This window comes from Pelophylax lessonae (assembly GCF_965119305.1).
Source record: "Pelophylax lessonae genome assembly, chromosome: 3".
Lineage (NCBI taxonomy): Eukaryota > Metazoa > Chordata > Amphibia > Anura > Ranidae > Pelophylax > Pelophylax lessonae.
In genome coordinates, this window is record NC_138770.1 from 21,242,372 (window position 1) to 21,256,590 (window position 14,219).

General features: G+C 44.9%; 4 protein-coding genes across 4 annotated transcripts in view; 2 read left to right on the top strand and 2 right to left on the bottom strand.

Annotated features, from left to right (window-relative positions):
- LOC309548848 (uncharacterized protein) overlaps positions 1 to 6,766 on the top strand; it is a gene marked incomplete at its 3' end in the record, with an annotated part of 248,873 nt that extends 242,107 nt beyond the window's left edge. The window contains exons 5-7 of the mRNA XM_082248783.1: positions 6,079 to 6,176; positions 6,257 to 6,495; positions 6,754 to 6,766. Of these exons, the coding sequence (XP_082104909.1) occupies positions 6,079 to 6,176; positions 6,257 to 6,495; positions 6,754 to 6,766 (350 nt within the window). The remainder of the gene's footprint in view (positions 1 to 6,078; positions 6,177 to 6,256; positions 6,496 to 6,753) is intronic.
- The window catches only part of LOC309550245 (uncharacterized protein), a gene marked incomplete at its 3' end in the record, with an annotated part of 2,091,994 nt that overhangs the window by 663,775 nt on the left and 1,414,000 nt on the right, over positions 1 to 14,219 (bottom strand).
- LOC309548840 (uncharacterized protein) overlaps positions 1 to 14,219 on the bottom strand; it is a gene marked incomplete at its 3' end in the record, with an annotated part of 295,113 nt that overhangs the window by 215,898 nt on the left and 64,996 nt on the right. The gene's annotated exons all lie outside the window — the stretch shown is intronic.
- On the top strand, positions 12,673 to 13,344 carry LOC309548850 (uncharacterized protein; the record flags this gene model as incomplete). Its single annotated transcript, XM_082248785.1, has 1 exon — positions 12,673 to 13,344. A coding segment is annotated over one exon (672 nt), but the record flags the coding sequence as incomplete, so codon positions are not given.

Below are 14,219 nucleotides of genomic sequence, written 5' to 3' on the forward strand. Positions count from 1 at the left end.
TGACAGCCATTGGAGGCTTTTTCTAAAGCCCTAAACTTTTTGGCAACCTGTCTATGACATTAGTCTTCCAAACTCTATCTCACTAAGCTAAGGCCAGAAGAGTTCCAGGAGTTCTTCTCTGTCCACAGTTCCCAAACCAAAAGGAGACATCCACCACATCTTCAATCTTAATGCCCCATACACACGTGCAGATTATCTGCAGACTTTTGTCTGCAGACTTACCAAAACCATATAATATGAGGTCAAACCTAAACACTTTCAATTTGTATGCAATCCGGCAGGCCCTTGCACTACACAGAAAAGGTAAGTCTGCAGACATAAGTCTGCAGATAATCTGCACGTGTGTATGGGGCATAAGGCCCTAAATGTCCTCAGCTGGGTCCAGGAGTTCCGCATGTAATCCACCAAATCCTAACCTCTCTCTTTATCAGGGAGACTTTTTTCTTTGACTGCCCCACATACATGTACTGCGGTAGGGCAGCTATTCTGCGCAAAATCACCTACCTGTCCGTCATCTGCTTCTCCGGGTCTGGGGCGTGCACACATGCCGTTGGTGCCCGGGAGCCAATCAGCGGATCCGGCGGACACGGTGTCCGTCGGTACCCAGCAATCATTCCTGAGAGAGGCAGAACAGTTGTCTGCCAATGTAAACAGAGCAGATCGCCGTTCTGTTAGTAGGGAAGATGGAGATCCTGTGTTTCTGCTAATGGAGGAAGGAGATACTGGCGCACAGAGATTATATATATATATATGTAGCGCGTCCCCCACAGGGGCTGCTGAGTATGTTCATTTCCTCCACAATCCCTTGACCCTGAGGCACCTCCAACCCGCTTGACACTATGGGTTCTGACATGTTAGTTCAGAGAAACAACAATGACACTTGAATAACAATATATCAGTTTACTGACTTAAGGAAAAGAACAGATATAGTTTCAACACAGCAGGAAATATGAGTGTAAGGAATCAAAGTGAGATTCTGAATCCTAAAGTCCCAGAATCACTGATTTGCCCAAGACTCAGAATCTCATACGCCAATAATGTCAGCTACAACTAGATATAACAATATCTAACTGAATAAGTATATGAATATAATAATGATTCAATTCCTCTTATAAATGTGTGAGAGTGACAAATCAGACGTTTGACTCTATATTAACTGTAGATAAAACAGTTGGATCTGACTAACTCAGCTGCATGGATATATCTCAAGAGAATCCATATCAATCTTAAATATAACCTGAAAGAGTGCACTCTATCACCTATAGGGGGCCCCCTTTCCTATGAATTAAATTAGTCTCTTCCTGGGCATGGCCTTGCTAATCTTCATCAGCAGTAGGAGCTCTAATCATTCCGTGAATGATATTTGTAATCCAAAGAGAAAAAGGGGTATTTGTAATCCAGGCTCTGTTTAAAATGAAGTCAGTATAAACCACTGTATGTGCATAGATGAGGCCTCCCGGTTCGCCAAGCAATATGAAAGATCAGGAGTGTCCCATGGCATCCGCTCCACTACATTAAAGTCCTCTCTGTGTCTCTGCTGCGTCACTGGCCCTTTCACTGTGTCCGTGAGCTGCTGTGCTCACTACAATTAGGTATCTCTCACCCAATCCTCTTACACTGCTCTCCGACAGTCCTCCGCACCAGGCTGGTCACCTCTCTGTAACGTCCGCCACCTCTCCAAGGTGTCTCCGCTCTAAATCAGTCACTCCTCTGTGACATCCGCCACCTCTCCAAGGTGTCTCCGCACTAGGCCACAGCCTCTATTCGCTCTGCTCTCCACAGCGGTTCTCCGGCACATCCACACCGCACGCGGTCCCCGAGGCAAGAGAGCGAACATCTGACTCCGCACTGACTGAACAGTATATAAGCCTTAACTATGCTTGTAACGATTTCTTCACTTGGCTACATCCTCCCCCCACTTGAATGTCTTTGGTCCCCAAAGATGATGGGACTCCTAAGTGGGAGACTCCATTGAGATATAAAGTACCACAGAATTAAAACTAACAGCAGTTTTGTGTGGAACTAATAGCAGCTGACAACTGGTCAATAAATGCACCTTGGAACAGCTGACTATACAAATTACTAGAAAGGTCTGAGTCACTCTCACAATAGGCCAACAAGAAATCAGTGGCCAACCTAATAGTGTCAGCGGGTGGAATAAGATTGTCTTCCTTGGGAATCCCAACAGAAGAGGCAGTTACTTGTGTGGGGCGTTGGGGCATTACAATTTGGTCTTCATAACTCTCTCCTAGGGTATCATACGTCAGTCTCTTTGGCGGGTGTATTTCCCTTCGTAGCCTTAACGAACCATCTCTGGGTTCAGATTCACTTTCCAACCCTTGAGAGCTACAACTAGGTTGAGACTCCTCACACTCCTCAGAAGGGTCCATTGACTCCTCTGTGTCTTGTACAATTGAACTCCTGTCTTCCTCCTGAACCCTGCATGTGGCATCCTCCTTCACCCTGTACGTGGCATCCTCCTTCACCCTGTGCATAGTATCTTCACGTATGTAGAATCCTCATGCACCCTGCATGTAGCACCAGCATACAGGGGCACACTGACAACCAGCATACAGGGGGCACACTGACCACCAGCATACAGGGGCACACTGACCGCTAGCATACAGGGGGCACACTGACCATCAGCATACAGGGGCACACTGACCTCCAGCATACAGGGGGCACACTGACCACCAGCATACAGGGGGCACACTGGCCACCAGGATACAGGGGCACACTGACCACCAGCATACAGGAGGCACACTGACCACCAGCATACAGGAGGCACACTGACCACCAGCATACAGGGGGCACACTGAACACCAGCATAAAGGGGCACACTGACCACCAGCATAAAGGGGTACACTGACCGCCAGCATACAGGGGGCACACTGACCACCAGCATACAGGGGGCACACTGATCACCAGCATACAGGAGGCACACTGACTACCAGTATACAGTACAGGGGCACACTGACCACTAGCATACAGGGGACACACTGACCACCAGCATACAGGGGGCACACTGACCACCAGCATACAGGGGGCACACTGACCTCCAACATACAGTGGCACACTGACTGCCAGCATACAGGGGGCACACTGACCGCCAGCATACAGGGGGCATACTGACCGCCAGCATACAGGAGCACACTAACCTCCAGCATACAGGGGCACACTGACCTCCAGCATACAGTGGCACACTGACCACCAGCATACAGGGGGAACACTGACCTCCAGCATACAGGGGGTACACTGACCACCATCATACAGGGGCACACTGACCACCAGCATACAGGGGGCACACTGACCGCCAGCATACAGGGGGCACACTGACCACCAGCATACACGGCGAACACTGACCTCCAGCATACAGGGGGTACATTGACCACCATCATACAGGGGCACACTGACCACCAGCATACAGGGGGCACACTGACTGCCAGCATACAGGGGGTACACTGACCACCAATATGCAGGGCCACTGGTTACCTGTCCACAGGGGACATAACAAATCAAGTAAAACTACTACCATGCAACTAAAAAAAATCCCAAAAGCAATAAGAGAATCTTGTTAGCTGGTTCCCTCATCTAACGCGCAACAATAAAAAACAAAAAATGCAGCACTGCCCTACACTTCATCTATAAAATTCTACAAATGGACTTATAATGGTAAAACCTATAAATGAATATCCTGTGCAAATCCACCAATGTATTACAATATAGTAGTGATGGTGTCACCCTCTCTGCAAAAGGTAAGAAATATCGCAGAGCTGCAATGTGCAAATAGTTGTGACCCCCCTATATAATCATACTAAATAGTACAATTCATGTGCATATTTTACATTTTATTATGATTATATATTGGGTGATTCACCACTATTTGCACATTGCAGCTCTGCAGTATTTCTTACCTTTTGCAGAGAGGGTGACATCATCACTCCTGCCCGGATTGGATTTGAATTTAGCCGCCCCATCCCCCCCTCCAAGTTTTTCCTCTATCTTATCTTCCTAACATTTGGTAGCCCTATCCCAAAAATTCTAAAAAGTATCTTTATCTTTTTTTTTTCTCATGGATGAAATGTGAGAAATAACATATATATCATACAATCATTCCATAAACACATCCCACATACTCCGCATAGATCATTTCAAGGAAATATGCTTATAAAATAGTTTACCATTTGCCAAAAAAAAATGTCCCCGGTTTTCATTTTAAAAATCTGGTCACCTTACAATATGGTCCACAAGGTGGTGACCTGACTTCTCTCAGATAGAACGCACAGACAGGAAGTGATGTAAGATACTGACAGGAAGTAATGTAAGATACTGACAGGAAGTGATGTCAGCTATAAAAAGGAATTTCAGAGGCGAGTCGGGAGAAAGTAGAGAGGAGATGTAGCTGGAAGTGGCAGCAGAGGAGGTAATAAGATATTATTTTCTATATATAATATTTAATTACATAAATGAAATGTTCTCCTTCAGTTTTATGTCGGGGGAACAGAAACAGAGGAACGCATAACACTGAGAATCAGATTGCAGTCCCCCGGTGAAATCACATAAGTAGGATGAGCAGCAAAACTTCCTCCAGCTCTCCTGTAGCGCCCTCACCAGGCAGAGCCGAGGTACTCATAATCTATCTGGGGAAGAGGCAGAGCTCGGGTTGACCCCGACACTCACCTCTGGAAATATTCAGCAGGTTTCCTACCTTGTCACTACTAACATTAATCCCGTCCTCTACCCCATCACCAACTGGGCCCCCACTCCTCACCCCCCATCTAACACCGCTGTCCCCCACTCCTCACCCCCATCTATCACTGCTGTCCACCATTCCTCACCCCCATCTAACACCGCTGTCCCCCACTCCTCACCCCCCATCTAACACCGCTGTCCCCCATTCCTTACCCCCATCTATCACCCCTGTTCCCTACTTCTCATCCCTCATCCAACACTGTTGTTCCCCTCTCCTCACCCCCCTTCCCACACTGCTCACCTATATTCCACAACCCCCACTGACACTGTTGTCCCCCACTCCTCATTCCCTTATTCAACATTGCAGATCTCCACTCCTCACACCCCATATTTGATGCTTCTGTCACCCACTTTTCACTTAGACCCAATGCTGCCACCGTGGTTTCTTTTGCGTCTCTCATGATATCGCTCTTATCTCTATTAATAAAGCACAGACCTGACCGGAGAGGTGAGGAGGATTCTGGGAGGTCACATGACATCACTCTTATTTTTATTAGTAAAACACAGACCTGACCAGAGAGGTGCGGAGGATTCTCAGAAGATTCATAGGGCACAAGGATCTCTACAAGGACGTCATGATGGAGAATCAGCCGCCGCTCGCATCACCGGGTAAGAGGAGACTTTATTGTAAAGGAGAGAGCAGTACGGAGGCTCCACCTAGATCTCCCATCATCTGATAAACACATAGAAACAATGTATTCAGTCAGTGTGTGTGTTTCCTACAGATGGATCCAGTAATGAGAACCCACCAGAGAGATGTCCCTGTCCTCTGTATTCCCGGGATTCCACACAGGAAGGTCACACCATCCCTCACCATCATCAGGTAGGTGAAGATGGATATCGAGATCATAAAAGTGATCTGACTGTATGAAGATATATTCTACTTTTAGGTATAAGGTTATTTGTGCTCACATTTTAAAGCAACCATTCCCTGCTATTTTTCTTGTTTAGAATGAAAATCTGATAGATATAAAAGATGAGGTTAAAGAGGAAGAAGAGACGTATGTGATGGGTGATCAGCAGTTCAGGGAAGAGGTTGGGATGATGGACAAAGTTAAAGAGGAGGAATCTTCTCCAGATATCAGCACAGGTGAGTGATGGCCACTAAATACAAAAACTATTTGGGTATATGGATTGATGTTTGAGGATCTGTAGATCCACTTCTACAAAGACGTCATGATGGAGAATCAGCCACCCCTCACATCACCGGGAAAGAGGAGACTTTATTGTAAAGGAGAGAGCAGTACGGAGGATCCACCTAGATCCCCCATCATCTGATAAACACATAGAAACAATGTATTCAGTCAGTGTGTGTGTTTCCTACAGATGGATCCAGTAATGGGAACCCACCAGAGAGATGTCCCCGTCCTCTGTATTCCCGGTATTCCACACAGGAAGGTCACACCATCCCTCACCATCATCAGGTAGATGAGGAACAATTACTGATAGTTATGATTTATACACAAGTGTGTTTGTTACAATGAATGTTTTATTATATATTCAGAGTGGAAACCTCTGTGATTATAATATTGTTGTTAAAGAAGAGTATAAAGAGGAGGATGAGGAGTATGGAGTGATGGAGGAGTTTTCAGAAGGACACAAGGATATGATGGAGCCACCTAATACCAGGAACCCACCAGAGAGATGTCCCCGTCCTCTGTATTCCCGGGATTCCACACAGGTCAACATTAAAGAAGAAATAAAAGAGGAGGATGATGAGGATTTTGTAATGGAGGAGGCAGAGTTTCCAAATGGTCACAGAAAGCAGTACCAGGACACCATGGTGGAATCATCCAGTTACAGAAATGCACCAGAGAGATGTCCCCGTCCTCCGTATTACCAGGATTCCACACAGGAAGGTCACACCATCCCCCACCATCATCAGGTAGATGGGAATGAGAATGTATGAAAGTGATCCCAAGCCCTAAGAGATATCATTCTTCTATTATTATAATTTTTTTGTTTACATTTATTATTATTTCTGCCATTTTGTTGGTTTAGGATGAAGATATGATAAATGTACAAATTGAGGTTATAAAGGAAAAGACGTATGTGAGGGGTGATCAGCATTTTACAGAGGAGGTTGGGATGATGGACGCAGTTAAAGAGGAAGAAACTTCTCCAGATATCAGCTCAGGTAATTATGGAAGAATGGGTTAAAGCTTACTTAGTGATGTTTGGTTGGGTGGTATCATTGATCTGGTTAGTTGTCATAGTTTTGTGTTGTGATTGCACCCAGTTCCACCACAGATCTCTTTTACACTTTGAAATGCTCAACCAACATACACTGCTCCAAAGAATGAAAGGAACACTTTGAAAACACATCAGATCTCAATCGGGAAAAATATCATGCTGGATATTTATACTGGTATGGACTGGGTAATGTGTTAGGATATATACTGGTATAGACTGGGTAATGTGTTAGCATCTATACTGGTATAGACTGGGTAATGTGTTAGCATCTATACTGGTATGGACTGGGTAATGTATTAGAATCTATACTGTTACATAGTTGGTGAGGATGAAAAAAGACATCAATCCATCCAGTTCAACCTATGATGTGTGTGTGTTTTATGTTAACGTACATTGTATACCCCTGTATGTTGTGGTCTTTAAGGTGCCCATCTAATAGTTTTTTGAAACTATCGATGCTCCCCGCTGATACCACTGCTTGTGGAAGAGAATTTCACATCCCCACTGCTCTGACAGTAAAGAACCCCTTACGTATTTTAAGGTTAAACCGTTTTCCCTCTAGTTTTAGTAAATGGCCACTGCCATCTGCCATGTAGTTGCCCCCCCATTATTTTGTTCAGGTCCATTTGTAAGGTTACCACATCCGGCATAGAAGAATTTGGCCTGCTTAGTTTAGTATCATCCGCAAATACAAAGATTGTGCTAGATATCCCCTCCTCTAGGTCGTTTATTAATAAATTAAACAGGATTGGTCCCAGGACAGATCCTTGGGGGACCCCACTTTCCACACCCTCCCAAGTACTTCCTATTTATCACCACCCTCTGGACTCTCCCCTAGAGCCAGTTCTCTATTCAGGTACTCACCCTATGGTCCATACCTAGGTACCTTAGTTTGTACAGTAAGCATTTGTGGGGAACTGTGTCAAATGCCTTTGCAAAGTCCAGATACACCACATCCACAGACCTTCCTTTATCCAGATACACCTCATCCACAGGCCTTCCTTTACCTAGATGGCAACTCACTTCATCATAGAAGGTTAATAGATTGGTTTGGCAAGAACGATTTTTCATGAATCCATGCTGATTACTACTACTGATACCGTTTTCATTACTAAAGTCTTGTATGTGGTCCCTTAACATCCCCTCCAAAATCTTGCAGACTACTGATGTTAGGCTGACTGGTCTATAGTTACCCGGGATATTTCTCGGACATTTTTTAAATATTGGTACCACGTTGGCTTTTTTCCAATCAGCTGGCACCATACCCGTCTGTAGACTACCCTTAAAGATCAAGAATAACGGTCTGGTTATCACCTGGCTGAGCTCTTTATGAACCCTCGGTTGCAAGCCATCCGGTCCTGGTGATTTATTTATGTTAAGTTTCTCTAGTTTAGTTCTAAGTCTATCTTCTGTTAGCCATGGCGGTATTTCCTGAGGTGTATTATTTCATTTAGCATTACAAGCTGGGTTAGTGTAGCCCCCCGATTCTTTTGTGAAGACTGAAGAGAAAAAATTATTTAGCACTTCCGCTTTCTCTCTGTCCTCTGTGGCCAGATTCTCTTTGCTGTCTTTTATGGGGCCAATGTGTTCTGGTCTCGCTTTCTTACTATTTATATACTTAAAGAATTTCTTGTTTTTTTTTTTTTTTTTTACTCTCTTCCACTATATGTCTCTCGTGTTCTATTTTAGCTGCTTTGATTTCACCTTTACATTTCTTATTACACTCTTTGTAATGTTGGAATGCTGCCAATGACCCCTCAGCCTTGTATTTTTTGAAGGCCTTTTCTTCAGTATTAATATGCATTTTTATGTTGGAGTTTAGCCACCCTGGGTTTATTTTTGCTCTTTTAAATGTATTCCCTTTTGGAATGCACTGGCCAATCCCTTTGTTTAGTATGCTCTTGAAGCACTCCCCTTTTTCCTCCGTGTTCTTTGTTCCCAGGGTTCTATCCCATTTGATATTTTCTAGCAAAGAGCGCAGTTTAGGGAAATTGGCTCTTTTGAAATTCAGTGTCCTTATATTACCCTTGTGTTTCCTATTACTATGAATAATACTGAAACCAATTGACCTATGGTCACTGTTTCCTAATTTGGCCCGTATTTCTATATCCGTGATCAGGTCTGTATTGTTGGTAATCAGTAGGTCTAGTACCGCATTGTTTCTTGTCGGTGCATTCACCATCTGACCCATGAAATTGTCCTGCAAAACATTTAAGAACTGCCGAGCCTTGGATGAATGTGCGGTTTCTTCTGCGCAGTCTATACCTGGATAATTAAAGTCCCCCATTATAATGACATTTCCCATCTTTGCTGCCAATCCAATCTGTGAAAGGAGGTCTGCCTCCCCCTCCTCCCTCTGGTTGGGGGGCCTATAGCATACACCCAATATTACTTTCCCCATAGTGCCTTCCCTTTAAAGTTCTACCTATAGGAATTCTACCTCATCCATAGCTCCATTATTAATATCGTCCCTCATATTTACCTGTATACTGTTCTTAATATACAGACATACCCCTCCCCTTTTTTTACCTTCTCTATCTCTGCGATAAAGGGAGTACCCCTGAATGGTCGCCAGCCAATCATGAGAGCTGTCAAATCAAGTCTCTAAAATCACCACAAAATCTTAGTCATGCTCATACATCAGCAGCTCCAACTCTCCCATCTTGTTGGCCAGGCTTCTAGCATTGGTATACAAACCTCGTAATTTTGACCGGTTTGATACTATATCCTCATTTGATGTTGTTTTTAGGCTGCTCTTGTGATTTTTTCCCCATACCCACCTTGGGTTTAGGAACTCTGCACACCCTACCGCTAATGTCCCCATTTGTGCCCGCTGAACCTTGCTCCCTGCTGGCTAATTCTACATCGGTACCCTCCCCCATCACCTAGTTTAAAAGCCCCTCTAACTTGTTGGCCATCTTCTCACCCAGTACGGTTGCACCCTCCCCATTTAGGTGCAATCCGTCACTACTAAAGAGTCGGTAGCCGACTGAGAAGTAAGCCCAGTTCTCTAGGAACCCAAAACCCTCCTTACTACACCAGCTCCTCAGCCACTTGTTTACTTCCCTCATCTCCCCCTGCTTCTCTGGTGTGGCTCGAGGTACAGGTAGTATTTCTGAAAATACTACCTTGTAGGTCCTAGTCCTTAACTTTGAAGTCCCTGAAATTGTTTTTTAGGACTCTCCATCTCCTTCTGACTTTGTCATTGGTACCCACGTGTACCATGACAGCTGAGTCTTCCCCAACCCCACCCAATAATCTGTCCAACAGATCCGTGATGTGCCGAACCCAGTGAAAAAAAAAAGACAGCTCGGCACCTACGGTCTTTTTGACAGATTGCATTCTGTGTCCTTTACCACCAGAACCTGTCTTTCCTTTCCCTTGCTCCCGCCCCCACTGGAGGAGTTCTTCCCCTGGCAGCTAGGGGCGTCGCTCTACTCCAGCAATGTTGTCCCTGACTGGATTCCCCAACATCACACAACGGGACGTATTTATTGGGGTGCTCCAGCCCAGGTGCATGACAGTGCCGGCCTTATGTGGTGAGATTATGACAAGTGCCTTGTTCTCTTCTACCCTCCCTCTGATGCCTTCACCCTTGTATCTCTGCCCTCCTCTGTGCTGGCCCCTGCCTGTACCTGATGGGTACGTTCCCAGCTCTCCTTCAGTATGGAGATTCTTTTCAGTGTTGCCAGTTGCTTCCCTAGATTCAGGACCTAGATACTGGTATGGACAGGGTAATGCGTTAGAATCTATACTGGTATGGACTGGGTAATGTGTTAGGATTTATACTGGTATGGACTGGGTAATGTGTAAGGATCTATACAGGTATGGACTGGGTAATGCGTTAGGATCTATACTGGTATGGACTGGGTAATGTGTTAGGATCTATACTGGTATGGACTGGGTAATGCGTTAGGATCTATACTGGTATGGACTGGGTAATGTGTTAGGATCTATACTGGTATGGACTGGGTAATGTGTTAGGGTCTATACTGGTATGGACTGGGTAATGTGCTAGGATCTATACTGGTATGGACTGGGTAATGTGTTAGGAAGGAAAGGATGCCACATCGTTTGATGGAAATGAAAATTATCACCCTACAGAGGGCTGAACTCAAAGATACCCCGAAAATCAAAGTGAAAAAATGATGCAGCAGGCGAGTCCATTTTGGTGAAATGTCATTGCAGGACCTCAGAATGGTCCTCAGTAGTGTGTATGACCCCCACATGCTTGTATGCATGCCTGACAACGTTGGGGCATGCTCCTAATGAGACCATGGATGGTGTCCTGGGGTATTTCCTCCAAGATCTGGACCAGGACATCACTGAGCTCCTGAACAGACTGAGGTACAACCTGGTGGCATCGGATGGACTGAAACAGAATGTCCCAGAGGTGTTCTATTGGATTCAGGTCAGGCGAGTGTGGGGACCATTCAGTGGTATCAATTCCTTCATCCTCCAGGAACTGGCTGCATACTCTCTCCACATGAGGCCGGGCATTGTTGTGCACTAGGAGGAACCCAGGACCCACTGCACCAGCATAGGGTCTGACAATGGGTCCAAGGATTTCATCCCAATACCTAATGGCAGTCAGGGTGCCATTGTCTAGCCTGTAGAGGTCTGTGCGTCCCTCCATGCTGAACGATGTTACAGGCAGCATAATGTTCTCCACGGCTTCTCCAGACCCTTTCACGTCTGTCACATGTGCTCAGGGTGAACCTGCTCTCATCTGTGAAAAGCACAGGGTGCCAGTGGTGGAGCTGCCAATTCTGGTGTTCAATGGCAAATGCCAATCGAGCTCCACAGTGCCGGGTAGTGAGCACAGCGCCCACTAGAGGACGTCGGGCCCTCAGGCCACCCTCATGAAGTCTGTTTCTGATTGTTTGGTCAGAGACATTCACACCAGTGTCCTGCTGGAGGTCATTTTGTAGGGCTCTGGCAGTTCTCATCCTGTTCCTCCTTGCACAAAGGAGCAGATACCGGTCCTGCTGATGGGTTAAGGACCTTCTACGGCCCTGTCCAGCTCTCCTAGAGTAACTGCCTGTCTCCTGGAATCTCCTCCATGCTCCTGAGACTGTGCTGGGAGACACAGCAAACCTTCTGGCAATGGGAGGTATTGATGTGCCATCCTGGAGGAGTTGGACTGCCTGTGCAACCTCTATAGGGTCCAGGTATGGCCTCATACTACCAGTAGTGACACTGACTCCAGCCAAATGCAAAACTAGTGACAAACACTCAGAAAAGATGAGTAGGGAAAATGTCAGTGGCCTCCACTTGTAAAACCATTCCTGTTTTGGAGGTCGTCTTATTGTTGCCCATCTAGTGCACCTGTTGGTAACAACCCCCTCTGCTACTTGACTGACCAAATGAATATCCCAGGAGTTTCCCTGACTTGATGCTATACTCTGATTATAAAGTGTTGAGCAGTGTATATGAGTGTGGAAAACTCTTGGTAATTTTTCTTGTCTTCTGACAGACGGACTCTGTGGTGGGAATAGAAGGACATCGGAGGAAGATGTGACTACAGAAGATAATGACATGGCATCTTCTCCAGAAGTAAATCCCGTTCCTCATAATATACATGACAGACCTCACCACTGGAGGAGATCATTGGAATCTCCTGATACTTCACATAGTCCTCTAATATCTGACAGTGCCGACGGGTGCGGGAAACCATCTCATCTCAGGGAATCTTCTTTATACCATACAGGAGAGAATTCATTGTCATGTTCAGAGTGCGGGAAATGTTTTAGTCAAAAAGGTTACCTTCTTCAGCACCAGAGAACTCACACAGGTGAGCGTCCCTATTCATGTTCTGAGTGTGGGAAATGTTTTAGTCAAAAAAGAAACCTTCTTAGCCATCGGAGAATACACACAGGTGAGCGTCCCAATTCATGTTCAGAGTGCGGGAAATGTTTTAGTGAAAAAAGAAACCTTCTTCGCCATCAGAGAATACACACAGGTGAGCATCCCTATTTATGTTCAGAGTGCGGGAAATGTTTTAGTGACAAAGGAGTCCTTATTAGGCATCAGAGAATACACACAGGTGAGCGCCCCTATTCATGTTCAGAGTGCGGGAAATGTTTTAAGGATAAAGGAGTCCTTCTTACGCATCAGAGAACACACATAGCTGAGGTTCCCTATTCATGTTCAGAGTGCGGGAAATGTTTTAAACACAAAAACAGCCTTATTAGCCATCAGAGAATACACACAGGTGAGCATCCCTATTCATGTTCAGAGTGCGGGAAATGTTTTAATAAAAAAGGAACCCTTCTTAGCCATCAGAGAATACACACAGGTGAGCGTCCCTATTCATGTTCAGAGTGCGGGAAATGTTTTAATCGTAAAGGACACCTTCTTCGCCATCAGAGATTACACACAGGTGAGCTTCCCTATTAATGTTCAGAGTGCGGGAAATATTCTAACCCCTTAAGGACTGAGCCCATTTCTGACACGTGGTTTACATGTTAAAATCAATATTATAGCTAGAAAATGACTTGGAACCCCCAAACATTATATATATATATATATTTTTAGTAAAGACTCTGGAGAATAAAATTGCGGTCTTTGCAAAATATTTTTGTCACGCGGTATTTGCGCAGCGGTCTTTCCAACGCCATTTTTTTGGAATAAATACATTTCACCGCATTTAAAAATAACAGTAAAGTTATCCCAATTTTTTTGTATAATGTGAAAGATGATGTCACACCGAGTAAATAGATACCTAACGTGTTCCGGTATAAAATTGCGCACACCCGCAGAATGACGACAAACTACGGTACATAAAAATCTCCATAGACGACACTTTAGAAATTTTAAGCAGTTACCAGTTTAGAGTTACAGAGGAGATCTTTTTATTTAATTATTTCTCTCACTCTGGCGATTGCGGTGATATCTCACATGTGTGGTTTGAACGCCGTTTTCATTTGTGGGCGCGACTTACGTATGCGTTTTCTTTTGTGCGTGAGCTCACGGCGATGGGGCGCTTAAAAATTATTTTTTTTCCTATTTATTTTATTTAACTTTTTAATTTTAGCATAATTGTAAAATAAAAAAAAAAATTTGATGACTTTTATTGGTGTGAGAAGGAATGTAAACATCCCTTGTGACAGTAATAGGCAGTGACAGGTACTCTTTATGGAGGGATCGGGGGGAATGTGACAGTAATAGGAGTGACAGGTACTCTTTATGGAGGGATCGGGGGGAATGTGACAGTAATAGGCAGTGACAGGTACTCTTTATGGAGGGATCGGGGGGAGGGGAGGAATGTGACA